The 12634-nt window shown below is 36.2% G+C and overlaps 1 protein-coding gene across 4 annotated transcripts in view; it reads right to left on the bottom strand.

The window, feature by feature from the left end:
* Window positions 1–10669, bottom strand: part of LOC114746796 (dol-P-Man:Man(7)GlcNAc(2)-PP-Dol alpha-1,6-mannosyltransferase) — a 28391-nt gene extending 17722 nt beyond the window's left edge. Inside the window, exons 1-10 of one of the 4 annotated variants that reach the window (XR_003740313.1) lie at window positions 10308–10668; window positions 9646–9687; window positions 9496–9541; window positions 8834–8920; window positions 8560–8615; window positions 5930–6047; window positions 5500–5558; window positions 1972–2043; window positions 504–567; window positions 260–363 (exon numbers count right to left, since the gene is read on the bottom strand). Coding sequence is in view for 3 of the 4 variants with exons in the window: in XM_028935078.1 (XP_028790911.1) it covers window positions 260–363; window positions 504–567; window positions 1972–2043; window positions 5500–5558; window positions 5930–6047; window positions 8560–8615; window positions 8834–8920; window positions 9496–9541; window positions 9646–9687; window positions 10308–10430 (771 nt within the window). In the remaining variant the exon portion in view is untranslated. Of the gene's footprint in view, window positions 1–259; window positions 364–503; window positions 568–1971; window positions 2044–5499; window positions 5559–5929; window positions 6048–8559; window positions 8616–8833; window positions 8921–9495; window positions 9542–9645; window positions 9688–10307 lie in introns of all 4 variants that reach the window. The other 3 variants (XM_028935078.1, XM_028935085.1, XM_028935093.1) reach the window with 3 other exon arrangements.
* Between the last annotated feature and the right edge of the window lie 1965 nt (window positions 10670–12634).

Below are 12634 nucleotides of genomic sequence, written 5' to 3'. Positions count from 1 at the left end.
ATTTCCATGAATTGAAAATTATAGACTTCACTGAAGCAGTTTTCAAAGAATAACTTGTAACTAAAAAGAGTCTTTGAAATATTACAGTAAGCCCCATAAGCAAAGCTCTAAATTAAGTACAATAAAGAGAACGTTTAAGTTATATCTTCATGATGCTAGTGCACTAAGAATCAATTTGGGCCATAAACTTATAGAACATAAATGTTTACATTCTAGAGCTATATATCTGTGCAATAAAATAAACTTTGAATAAGGATACACCCCACTCAGAACTCCTGTTGAGTACTGAGTTAAACCAAAATACTTCAAATTCAGGCCACAATAACCTCTTCCAGAAAATTGAATCAATCAACATAGTAAGACCTGTTTAGGGCACGAGAGCCTCAAGGTCAGAAGATTAAAAAATTATTAAAAAAAATTAATAAGAAAAATCCTCCATGACAGTTATTGAACACATATGATCATGGTTTTTAACAGGAATTCAAAAAGTTTACTTCACCAACCTATACTGAAGAAAGCCATCCCAATGCAGTATTTCAGGGCATCCCATAATGAAATCTCTCTGGTCTTCCCTTCAAGAGATGGTTCTTATTAGGCACAAAGCTTAATTAAAATTTAAAATTCAAGTAGTCGCAACAACAAGTTGACCTATTTCACTGTAATTCCACAAGGATGGGGGCCAGAAAATAATAGGAAGACTCAAAGAAAAGAACTGCTATGTTAAAATTCTACGTACAAGGATTTCACTCAAAAAATTCTACATGAAAGGAGTATCGTTCAAAATGAAGGAACTTAGTACACTAATTGCTAAGTATTACAGGATAAGAAATGAACCATTAACATTCAACTGTAGGCACTGCTAAACATTAAAAGAAGGAAAAAAGGAACAGAAGATAAAAATAAAGCTAAAACAAACAAAATGACAATCAAACCAATAACCTGGTCTATCTTCACATCCTAGAGTCATAGCACCTAAAAGCATGCCCAAAAAAAAGATAGGTGAACAGAGATGTGAAAAAGAAAAAGGAGGCAACAGAAGAAGAAAGGTCAATGGAATTAACAGCTCAAACAAAATCAAGTTCCCTATGCGTCTATTTTAAAGGATAAAAATAAGTCAGGTACAACGTCAGTAAAACAAATGGATGCATTGGCTATTGGTTGCTTAACAGAAGTCCTTCAACCAAGCAATCATTATATTCAAACATACTCCCTCAGACTGATACAGAACTTTGCATATCAATCACAATTGTTTCATTGTCATAATTTTTATCTTCAAGTGCCTGTTAGCATCTATTTGTGGCACTTTTTATATTTTATTTTGAGGCTGTATCCCCTATGTGTGACAAAATCCCAAAGTGAATAATAGTTCTTAATAGTTATTTGTTATTGGAGTCCAATGGCTTCGTCCAAGTCATGCAGCCAGCCTCACTTGGTAGACTGAAGCTTTTCTTCTATTGTTCTATCCCCCAACGAGTAAGTAGGTGTTATGCATTTATTAGGATAGAGCCATCTTATTTAAGAGTAATATATTTTAGTTGGAGGAGGATTTACATCTTTCGACTGCAGTAACAATCTACTCTCCATTTATCATTTGTATATGCACACAGTTGGTATGCAATAAACAAGTTCAGAGGATTAAATTTCTCCCATTTAAATTATTGTTTAGAGTAAAATGTACTGACTCCCCGTGTATTCCATCTTAATTACAAAGATCACTCTTTTTAACTTGAAAACCTACATATTTCCTTTGAAATTAAAAGCTATATTAAGCAAATCCCCCCATTAATTTCAAGATTCCATAGTCTAATAGGTAAAATTATTAAAAAAGAAGAAGCATAGCCAGATATATGACATAAAGGTCTGCATTGTCACAAGTTGACATGAATAAGAACAAGAAACAGAAACTATGTTGTGCATTGAAGGAAAGGGCAAATCAAAATGAAAAATAATTTATAGAGGAAAGCAACATACCAGCAGAAGCTGCAGCCCAAGGGGGCAAAGAAGTAAAAGTATATCACATCTGAATACAGTAGTAGCAAAAATCTGATTATCAAGAAAAATACCAACATATTAATTCAGAGATGCTAAAGAGCTTTACTAACATCAAGCATTAGAGACAAAATATAATATATTTAATTATGAAAAGAAAACCATCAAACTTGCAATTTCACAGAAACTTATGCAAGACACTTGTGCGAACAAAATCTATCCACAAATGGGCAAATCACAAAAATTATTATTTCAAATGAAAGGGGAAAAAAAAAAAAAGAGTTGCTAAGCTCATGAACAGCTCAAGCATCATCTCCAGTACCAGCATTACCTGCATCTTCCACTCTACCTCTCCGGTAAAACCAAGATTCACCACTAGTAGAGTCAAAGTTATCTAATTCAAATTTGCAGTGGTTCAAGCATGGACATAATTCAAATGTGATTCTTGATCATAAGAAACATGGTAGTAACTCTTTCACCATCTGAAGAGTCCCATATGCTAAACAGACTTACACGAGGAGACAAAAAAAGATGCAAGTAAATGGAAAGGCCGCCTTATAAGTTGACTTTCTGATTCCTACCTTTCTGGAGAAATGTTGGTAACCTAGTTTGCTTTTGTGCGCTTTAGACCTGTGATTGTATTAGGGTATTTTGGGGGACCGTGTTGACCATTGTATGGGCATATAGTCATTGGTTTTGTGAATACTGTGGAACCTCTGAGTTCATCTAGCAACTCATCTATATCCGGAATAGGGAATTTGTCTGGTACCGTAATCTTGTTTAGGGCCCGATAATCCATGCAAAACCTCCAGCTTCCATCTTTCTTTCTAACCAATAGCACCGAACGGGAATAAGGACTGGTGTTTGGCTGTTTGATCCTCGCTTGCAGCATATCCCTTACCATCACCTCAATTTCATTCTTCTAGCAGTGTGGGTATCTGTATGGGCGCACATTCAGTGGTTGCTCCCCCGGTTTAATCACTATCGCATGATCTTGCAGTCTGTTCAATGGTAGCTTGTCGGAAGCTCGACACACCACCAAGTATTGATCTAGCAAGCTTTGTACCTCCTCAGGTATATTACCATAACCTTCCATACCGCCCTCTATGCTGCTATATTCAATGAGGAATCCCTGCCCTTTCTTTTTAACAGCCCTAAGCAGTGACTTCAGGGAGACTTGGGTGCGTGAGAGGAACAGGTGCCCCTCTAAGTAGACTCAGTTTCCTTCTAACCAATCTTCATGGTCAGCATGCCCTAGTTCACTTTCACTTCCCCTAAGGATTTCAACCACTCTACTCCTAAAACAGCATCAATTCCATTCAAGGGATATGGATAGAAGGTCTGCACTACCTCAATTCCCTGCAAATTCATATTCACCGCCTTGCACCGCTGTCTCCTCCATAATGTATACCCATCACCCATCATGATTGAATATTCACCGATCTCGTCTACCTCCAGTTGGATTTTAGCTTGAGTAAAGTGTCAAAGGAAGCCAATGTGGTGCACTGGGAGGGCATGAAAAGAGATATCCAGTAGTATGTAGCCGGATGCGAAGTGTGTCAAAGGAATAAATATCAAGCCCTTACACCTGCCGGTTTGCTTCAGCCACTTCCTATCCCTCAAGGAGTGTGGGAGGATATAAGTATGGATTTCATTTCAGGGCTACCTAAATCAAAGAGGTATGACACCATAAAGGTGGTAGTTGACCGGTTCACCAAGTAGCCTCACTTCCTACCACTCACTCATCCTTTTACTGCTAAAGACGTGGCTAAAATATTTATTCAGGAGGTTGTTAAGCTCCACGAGTTCCCTAGAACTATTATGTCAGATCGAGACAGAGTTTTCATGAGTCTGTTTTGGAAAGAAATGTTCAAACAAGCAGGTACACAGCTCTGTCTAAGTTCTGCTTACCACCCAGAGACTGACAGACAAACGGAAGTGCTCAACGGGGGGCTAGAAACTTATTTGCGGTGTTTCACCAGTGAGAAACCCAAACAGTGGGTGCAGTGGTTACCGTGGACTGAATACTGGTATAACACAACACATCAAAGTGCAGCAAGTATGACACCCTTCAAGGCAGTGTGTGGTAGAGACCCCCCGACATTCCTCAAGTTACACGATGAATGTTCCGTAGTGGATGCTGTAAATGAGCAGATTCAGGCGAGAAACGTAGTCATTGACACCCTCAAGGCGAATTTGCTTAAGGCTCAAGAACAGATGAGGCACCAAGCCAACAAGCACAGAAGAGATATGAACTTCAAAGTAGGAGACCATGTGTATGTCAAGATCAAACCTTACAGATTGCGTACCCTAGCTAAGCGGATCAATGAAAAACCGAGCCCACATTTTTATGGACCTTTCAAAATAGTGGAAAAGGTTGGAGTAGTGGTGTATTGACTAGAACTTCCTCCTACAGCCGGGGTGCATCCGATTTTTCATGTCTCCAACTTAAAGAAATCGGTTCAGCCAGCAATGGTCACTCCTAATTTTCCCACAGCTCTATCCGAACAATTGGAGCTGCAAGTGGAGCCACAGGACATTTGCAAGGCGAGGACACTAACGAATGGTATAACGAATGGTAAGTTGGAAGTGCTCGTAAGTGGAAATACCTACCGGACTTTGAAAATTCATGGAAAGAGGCTGCAATCATTTCTCAACAGTTTCCTAATTTTCCCCTTGAGGACAAGGTGAAACTTTTAGGGGTGGGAAATGATAGAGGCCATATGCCAAACAGACTTACACGAGGAGAGATAAGAAGATGCAAGTAAATGGAAAGGCCGCTTTATAAGTTGACTTTCTGATTCCTACCTTTCTGGAGAAATGTCAGTAACCTAGTTTGCTTTTGTGTGCTTTAGACCTGTGATTGTATTAGGGTATTTTGGGGGACCGTGTTGACCATTGTATGGGCATACAGTCGTTGGTTTTGTCCAGAGGAAAGGCAGGTCATATTTTGGAGAGTGTTTTGGTGAGGAGAGTGCTAGCCTCTCAAATGCTAGCTCTGGGAATTATTTTGAGAGTCATTGCTGTATTCTTTAGCTTGTAACCTCTTCCTTGTCCCCCTGGGAAGGCAAAGCCGATTAATATTATTCAGATTCAGTACTTTTCCGGTTCTGGTTCCTATCACCATCTAATTCAATCTTCCCTCCAATACAATCATTTTCAGTCACCCATCAATTATCAGAGGATCAATATATCAAAGTCACAACTTGCATTACCCTATTTCTTTCCCACTTCGATGATTCAAAAAACGTCACAAATATTGCACCACTCATCCTCTTCGGTGCAATATGAATATGAAGAAAACCAATATATATATATATATATATATATATTAAATGCCCTAGCCACAAGTTATCAAGCTCATGCAAAAGGATAAAAAAAAAATCTAAGTTTCTAGCATATCCTCACATACTAACATTCACGAGAATTAATATTTCGCACATCATATGAAACGGAAACAATGTGACATGCATACCAAAGGGTTTTTTTCCTTTTTGGACTGAGGCATACCAGAGAATTCAAAGCCGCATAAAAGTTCCCCTTGAACCAATATCCATATGCCAAATTGACTGCAAAGTAGAAAGTGCATCACCAAATGCTCACAAAATTTCCGGAAACAAGAATTCATTACATTTTGTAGCATAAAAGAAAAATCATTTGAAAATTTTTGGGGGTGGGGGGTTGGCAAAATTTTGAAATAAAATAGAAAAAATATATTAGGCTTGCCAATTTTATAATCAGCCCCAATCATCAAGGACCATATGCCACAAACTCATTAAGATTTAGATTACAAATTGTGCATTGTCAAATAATTAACCCCACGAACATCCAGCAAACAGGGACTGTCCCTTTCTATTGTAACGCATGGTACTATCAATTATGAGCAGGAGGAAAAGAGGAGCCAAGAAAACTGTTGAAGAGTCATACTCCAAGAACTTACCCACACCCAAAGCAAGTGTGTTTGGAAGCGGGCGTGTAGAATAGAATAACAAGTGAAACTGAATTGCAGTAAGTATCACAAAGAAGGCTTCTACTTGATGCCCGTATCTATCTCTTATCTGCATAACAAAAGCAAAAAATGAAGGAGAATATGGCCGACTTATTTTGATATTATTGAACATCATTTTGAACCAAAACAGGAACCAAAAAGAAAAAGAAAGCTTTTGAAATTATCTTCATCACAAGTGCGTTTTTGGTTTACAGTTTGTGAAAAGTTACATTTGCCAAACTAAGTTTCAAAACGGTCAAAATAACTCCCACTTGCATTTTCCAAATTGACTCTTCTATGGCTTTTAGGTTTTGTGGATAAGCTTCTGACAAATAAGCTTTTCCACCTAAACATCAGTTAAGTAGAAGTTCGTAAACGAATTTTGGAGTACCAGCAGTGATATTCAAAGACCCCCTGAAATAAAAATCAGTCAAACAACATACTAAAACCAAGTTGATCAATCCCTCTGCATACTAGACAATCAACTCCCTTGAGAGAACCATGTACCAGCACCAAAGACAGGCGATGAACAAAAGTACACAACCCTATCACCAGCACATTTGCTTCACTAGAGGTACCAATCAAAAAGAAGGATGGCCTGCAAAGCTTTTGCATGGATTATGGAAGGTTAAACTAAACAACCATCAAGAATATATTTTGTACGCCAGTAGTTGAAGCACTAGTAGATGAATCACATGAACCAATGTTTCTGTCTAAAATAAATCTTAGGCCAAGTATCACTTGCTAAGAATTCATCATCATGTCATCGAAAAAAATTTTAGGACACATGTAGGCCTCTATGACCTGTTTTTTATGACATTCAGCCACACCAATTCTCCAGCATCATTTCAAGAGAGGGGGGGGACAGGTTATTGAAGTCCATTCTTAAGACATTTATTTTCATTTTCTTTGACCACGTTTTGGAGTATAGTGGGTCATAGGAAGAGCATTTAAGACACTTAAGCATCAGTCTACAAATTCTCAACGATACCAATTTTGTTTCTTTGGTTGTCTCTCAAAGACTCTACTTCGTTTGCAAAGAAAAGTAAATGTGTATTTGGGCCAATCAATTCAACTACTTCAGTCAAGCCATCTCAAGGGTAGAGGCAAAGATAACACCATTCCCGTAACTCTCATTTGTTTACCAAAAAAAGCTGTCTTGAAATTCTTTCAACTGCTTCCCTCAATCACATAATCAAATAAAATGACACAGCTTAAAGAAGTTCCTGACCAACTTCTTGTGTATGTTATTTAACTATCTCTTACTCAATATCCACAGCTTGGGTTACTCACTGTTGGCGAGCTATTAGGACAAAGTGGGCCAAAGATATTTCTACTATTTGACTCAGAATAATGCTGATCCTATTCCCTGATTCTATGCAATTCTTGTCATCATCTATTTAGAAAATTTTCATCTCATTTTCTGTTTTGATTTTACCTCTGTAATTTCAGCTAAATCCCATACTTATTGTCTGGGATCTGTTCCTATAAACAGCAATACTTGTAAGTGGAATAAGTAGTTCCTTTCAGCATCAAAATCTTCACTCACCACAGAGCCAAACGCCAACCAAAGTCGCCAATACACAACTTTCATGGTCACAACTATCACAACACCCCACGTCAAACTACAAACGTTAGCCCCAACTTTCCATGGGAAAAAGAAAAAACCACTAATAAAAACAAACTACCACCATCACCATAACAGAACTTGACATCAATAACCCCTCTCCAGAAGAAGTAAAATATAATAAAGGACAAGATATAGAATAGGTATTGATGAAGAACTTCAGAAACATAACAAGGATATCAACCATATATCTAGAATGACTAGCAACGTCTCTTATTCCAACACAAATGATAGTTTCTTCAATCTAGGCGGAAAGAAAAAGATCACATTGCATGTGGTGAGGATTAGAATCATATGCTACAAAAGTTTATTGCCCTCATTGGCAACTAGAACTTTACCTAGTGAATAAAATAATTACTTGATGCAATAATTGCACAAGAAGAAAATCAGCGTAATATGCCTTATCTATGTCTTCTGCATTCTTGGGAATCCTATTCATGGAAATAAATTTCTTACAAACAGAATTTAACCCAAGCCCTCCCTTCTATAGTTCATAAAGTAGTTGTTTAATTGTTCGTACAGATGAATGTTCACATTTAGGCTTCAATATAGTAAAAGGAAGTTGCTTGGCATTGGTTTCATGACTGATTACAAAACCCTAAAAAGTCGATAAAAATCTGAACAATATTTTACAGTAAGAACTATTGCTCACCCTATTACCTTAAATATTAAAGGTTAGGCAGGAGTTTTCAGGTTGTGTTTTATAGTTTTTGAACTCGAATTGATAAGCTCATTGCTTCAAATGTGCAAACCAATCAAGGCACATGCCATTCACAATGGAGAAGGCACAAAAGGCATCTGACTTTTGGTGCCTCATTGAATTAAACACCTCTCATGCCGTGAGAGGTGCTGGACCTTTCTAGGACCTCAGCTCGAATCCTGGAGATGAAAGGTCCTGAGTTTATAATGATTGATAATTGAGAGTCAGGGATCTTGAAGAATGAAAAGCAAATACCTGACAACGAAAGAACCTTAGGGTATATAATATGATGCACCCCAGAGCCATTCGAACTGGGTACAAACAATAAGAACACATTAGATTTATTTATAATAGAAAAGTAAGAAAAGAAAAATAAACAAGTTATGCCAATGCTAAATTGGCATCTATGTTTCATCATTTAAAAACAAAATTACGGGGAGTACGCTATCAAAAGATTAAACTTCACTGCCAAAAAGAAAAAATGGTTCAACAAGCAATGATGGCATCAAGAAGGGGGGGAAAAAGTTACCCATTAAAAGACCGTAAAACTTTGGCAATTGCAGCAAACTCATAATCAACACAAATGGAGCCGCAAGAAGTGACACAAGCAAGGCACCTAAAGGATAACAAAATCCAAAAAGATAGAGGTCAACTTTAGTGATGACAAAAAGCTGTATAGCTTCAATAAAACTCAAAACAATCTGATCAGAGATGAAAATGCAGATTACTATGTTTCTAATACTGAATTGATCAAACAACCCAATAAAAATGATTAAGAAACAAGTATATTGCATTCCAAGTCATATGACGCACAAAGATTGGTTTATTTCTTCGGACAGGAACTTACTTCGTTAACAAATAAGTTTACTGTCTCAAATTGCAGTCTACTTTGGTTTTTTAATAATAATGTGAAGTTAGCAACGGGAACCAATTGCTTGATCCCCCTAGAATCACATAATATAATTCTCCTTTTATTATCAAATGGCGGAACAAAAGTTTGAACATAAGATCTGCTGCTAAAAGCCCACATCTGTAACCATTTGATTACCTTAGTGGTTGAATATAAATCTACTATCAGACCACCCTAATATCTTAGTATAAATCTTTCCATATAGATTATTCTTTATGATATCAATGCAAAAAGCTTTCAGACTACAAGAAAAGAAAAATGAAAGAAATTATAAGTCTTACCAATGAAAGTGCGAGGAACCACCCCAGGGAATTCCAGATGATCATACTATTAATAAGACAACACAAAATTGAATAAATTCACTCAAAAGTCTAGCGAAAGCCAACTTAAATTATAGAATTATGCTGACAGGTATAAACAACTAGACTCACATTATCCAAGTGATGTCGGTGATAAAGAATATCATGCATTGCCTTGAGAACCCAACAAAACAAAATGAGCAAACGGTCAGAATTCAGAAATGCAGGATTTTACCAAAGCCGAGCTATACAGTAATAAGTTGCCCATTTAATGAAGAATTTCAAGATAACTTTGACTCCAACACAGATAAAGCAACTGACTGCACTCTGGATAAAAAACTCAACTGCATCTTATTAGGTGCCAATATTTACCCTTAAAAAAAAAAAAAAAAAGGATGCCAGACTCAAATTCATACATCAAAAATAATACTTTGGGATGCATAGAAACAGCAGAAGAACAAACGACAACACTCATTACAGTTTTACGGAAGAGAAGCTCCTTGAAAAGGAATCACATTGTTGAATATAATGCGTAAGTCAATATACATCATTCAATCCCTCCGTTTAAAGCTTTTTCTCCAACTATACAAATACCCGCTACCCTCTGAACTTTTGATCAGTATATAAATTCCACAATTCATTCACCCTTTTCCTTTTCGGCTTGAGTTCAAAAAGAAACAATTTATCCAAATTAAATCACCCGACAAAGCAAGCTTCTATTATGCCATTTTCTGGCAAATAATTTCCCAGCAAAGAAATGCGAAGGGTGGGAAAAGAGAAGAGTCGAAGTCGACCTGAATATTGAAACTTTCCTCAACCTTGGTATACGGCGCCATGAGCAAATAGAAAGCAGCTATTGATCCCAACAGCAAATCATAGCCATAATGCTCCCAGAATTGAGAAGATTTTGAAGCCATTGTATTTGCAGCAGAGAAAATGAATACAGAATACAGACCAGCGACTCCACACTGGTCTGAGACTAAAACGACGGGAACGTGAATCGGCGAACTCACAGGTCTCTCTGCTCCTCCCCCTCCTCCCCCCTCCCTGCCTTTGGATCAAAGTTCTGGGTCAGGGCATAGAATCAACGGAGCCGCTCATGCTCTCCTGTTTTGCTTCGGCCCGGTGGACATTCAATAAAATTGCGAGGACAAATCGAAATCCTGCTTTCAACTAATTTAATTCTAATTAATCAGACTTGTTAATTCAGACTAGAGTCGGGAAAACGGGCCGAGCCCATCGGGCTGACCGTTTAGGCCCTGAAATTATGAGGGTCGGACTTGATATTTTTCTCTTAAAATGAGAAACAAGCCTTTGAGGGTTGGCCCTGGAGGGCCGAGGGCTTAAAAGGGCCAGCCCTGAAGGGCCGCGGGCCGGCCCTTTTAAGCCCTTTTATAATTTTTTTTATTTTTAAAATTTTTTTATATAATATTAATGTTATTAATTTTTTATATTGTTAATAATATTTCAAATATTTAGTTATTATTATCATTTTAAAATTAAATTTAGTTTTAGACAATAATTTATCCAATTAAATTTTTAAAAAATCGGTTAATTTGGACTTTAATAATGATTTGATTTATATTATATGCGTTGATATTTTTAAACTATATATATATTTGATAATAGAATATTTTTATACTTATATAACTTGTGATTCTATAATTTGAATTAGAAATTCATGAGTTTCAACAACAATGTTTCTCACATTAAAGTAAAATAATAGTTAGATTGCAAAATTCAAAAATAAAATTCTTATAAAGAAGAAAAACTTGATATTTTTGTTACGAAAGAAAAGTATACTTATGAAGAAAAGTAATCAATTATAGTGATGATGAAGTTTCAAAAGATTAATGATAGTGTTTATTTATTGCACAATTGCATTATAGATAAAACTTTTAGATGTTGTTATCTTGTTAATGAATGTTTTAGATGTTCTTAGATGTTGATGAATATTTATATATGATGATATTTTATATTTGTGACTTAATTTTATTTATATTTATGTCTTTTATTAATAATTTCATTGGTTTATTTTTATATTTTTATAAAAAAAATTGATAAATATAAAAAAATAGTATTTTTCCTTAAACGGGCCAAAAGCCCGCGGGCCGGTCCTGGCCCTGTAACTTAAGGGCCGAGCTTAGCAAATTGAGGTATTTTTAAAATTTCAGCCCTGGAGGGCCGGCCCTTTTAAGCCCGCCAGCCCTGAAGGGCCGGCCCTGATTCCCGGCTCTAATTCAGACCCCAAAAAAATTGAGTGAGTTAAAAGTTACTCGGTGCTTCGCCATTAGCAGCAGAGTTTGAGTTGTTCTTAAGTAATTACGGTAAATATTGCAACTTCATGTACTTTCCCCATCATAAGGCATTACTATAGCCATCTTAAAAGAGATACCAGTGAAGTCCTTAATATTGTTTGAAAATGAAAAAAGATAAAATTTACCCATATTTGAAATTATTAATTACATTTCAATGAGTGATTTTGAAAGACTGCATAAATGTTTTAAATAACGGAATTTTGAAAAATTGTAATCGATGTTATGAAATTAACTAACAATAAAAGTATATTAGAGAAGAGAAGTAGATAAAAAAAAATGAGAGAATGATATTGTATTCCTTCACTTGCTTCACTTTTATCACAACACAGTAACATGTCCTATTTATAGGTATAGTCTTACACATATGTTACACTTATACTTATATGATAGATAATGGATAATAAACTATATGAATATGAAGTGGAGGTGAGTTACAAAATTCAAGGCATAGTGGAGAAGTAATAGAATAGTGGAAGATTAATGCCTAATGAAAGTAGTGGGAGTTGATAAAGTTAAAAAAGAAGAGGAGATGGACATTCATAATTGATAATATTCATAACACTCCCCTTTGAATGTCTATTATATAAGGATATGCCTCATTAAAAACTTCAATTAGTAAAAACCTTGTGGGACAAAAACATAACAGAAGAAAAAGAGTACACATTTATTGATACATTATTCGATACTGTCTCACTAAAAACTTTGCTAGAAAAACCCAGTAGGGAAAAACCATAAACAAGAAAAAAAGAGTACAGCGTGTATAAACTTCCCTCTTGATAACATCAATTGATATCCTTGAGTCT

Source organism: Neltuma alba, unplaced genomic scaffold, assembly GCF_004799145.2.
Source record: "Neltuma alba isolate B1F8T4 unplaced genomic scaffold, ASM479914v2 tig00000846_pilon, whole genome shotgun sequence".
NCBI lineage: Eukaryota > Viridiplantae > Streptophyta > Magnoliopsida > Fabales > Fabaceae > Neltuma > Neltuma alba.
This window is presented reverse-complemented; position numbering and strand designations above follow the sequence as displayed.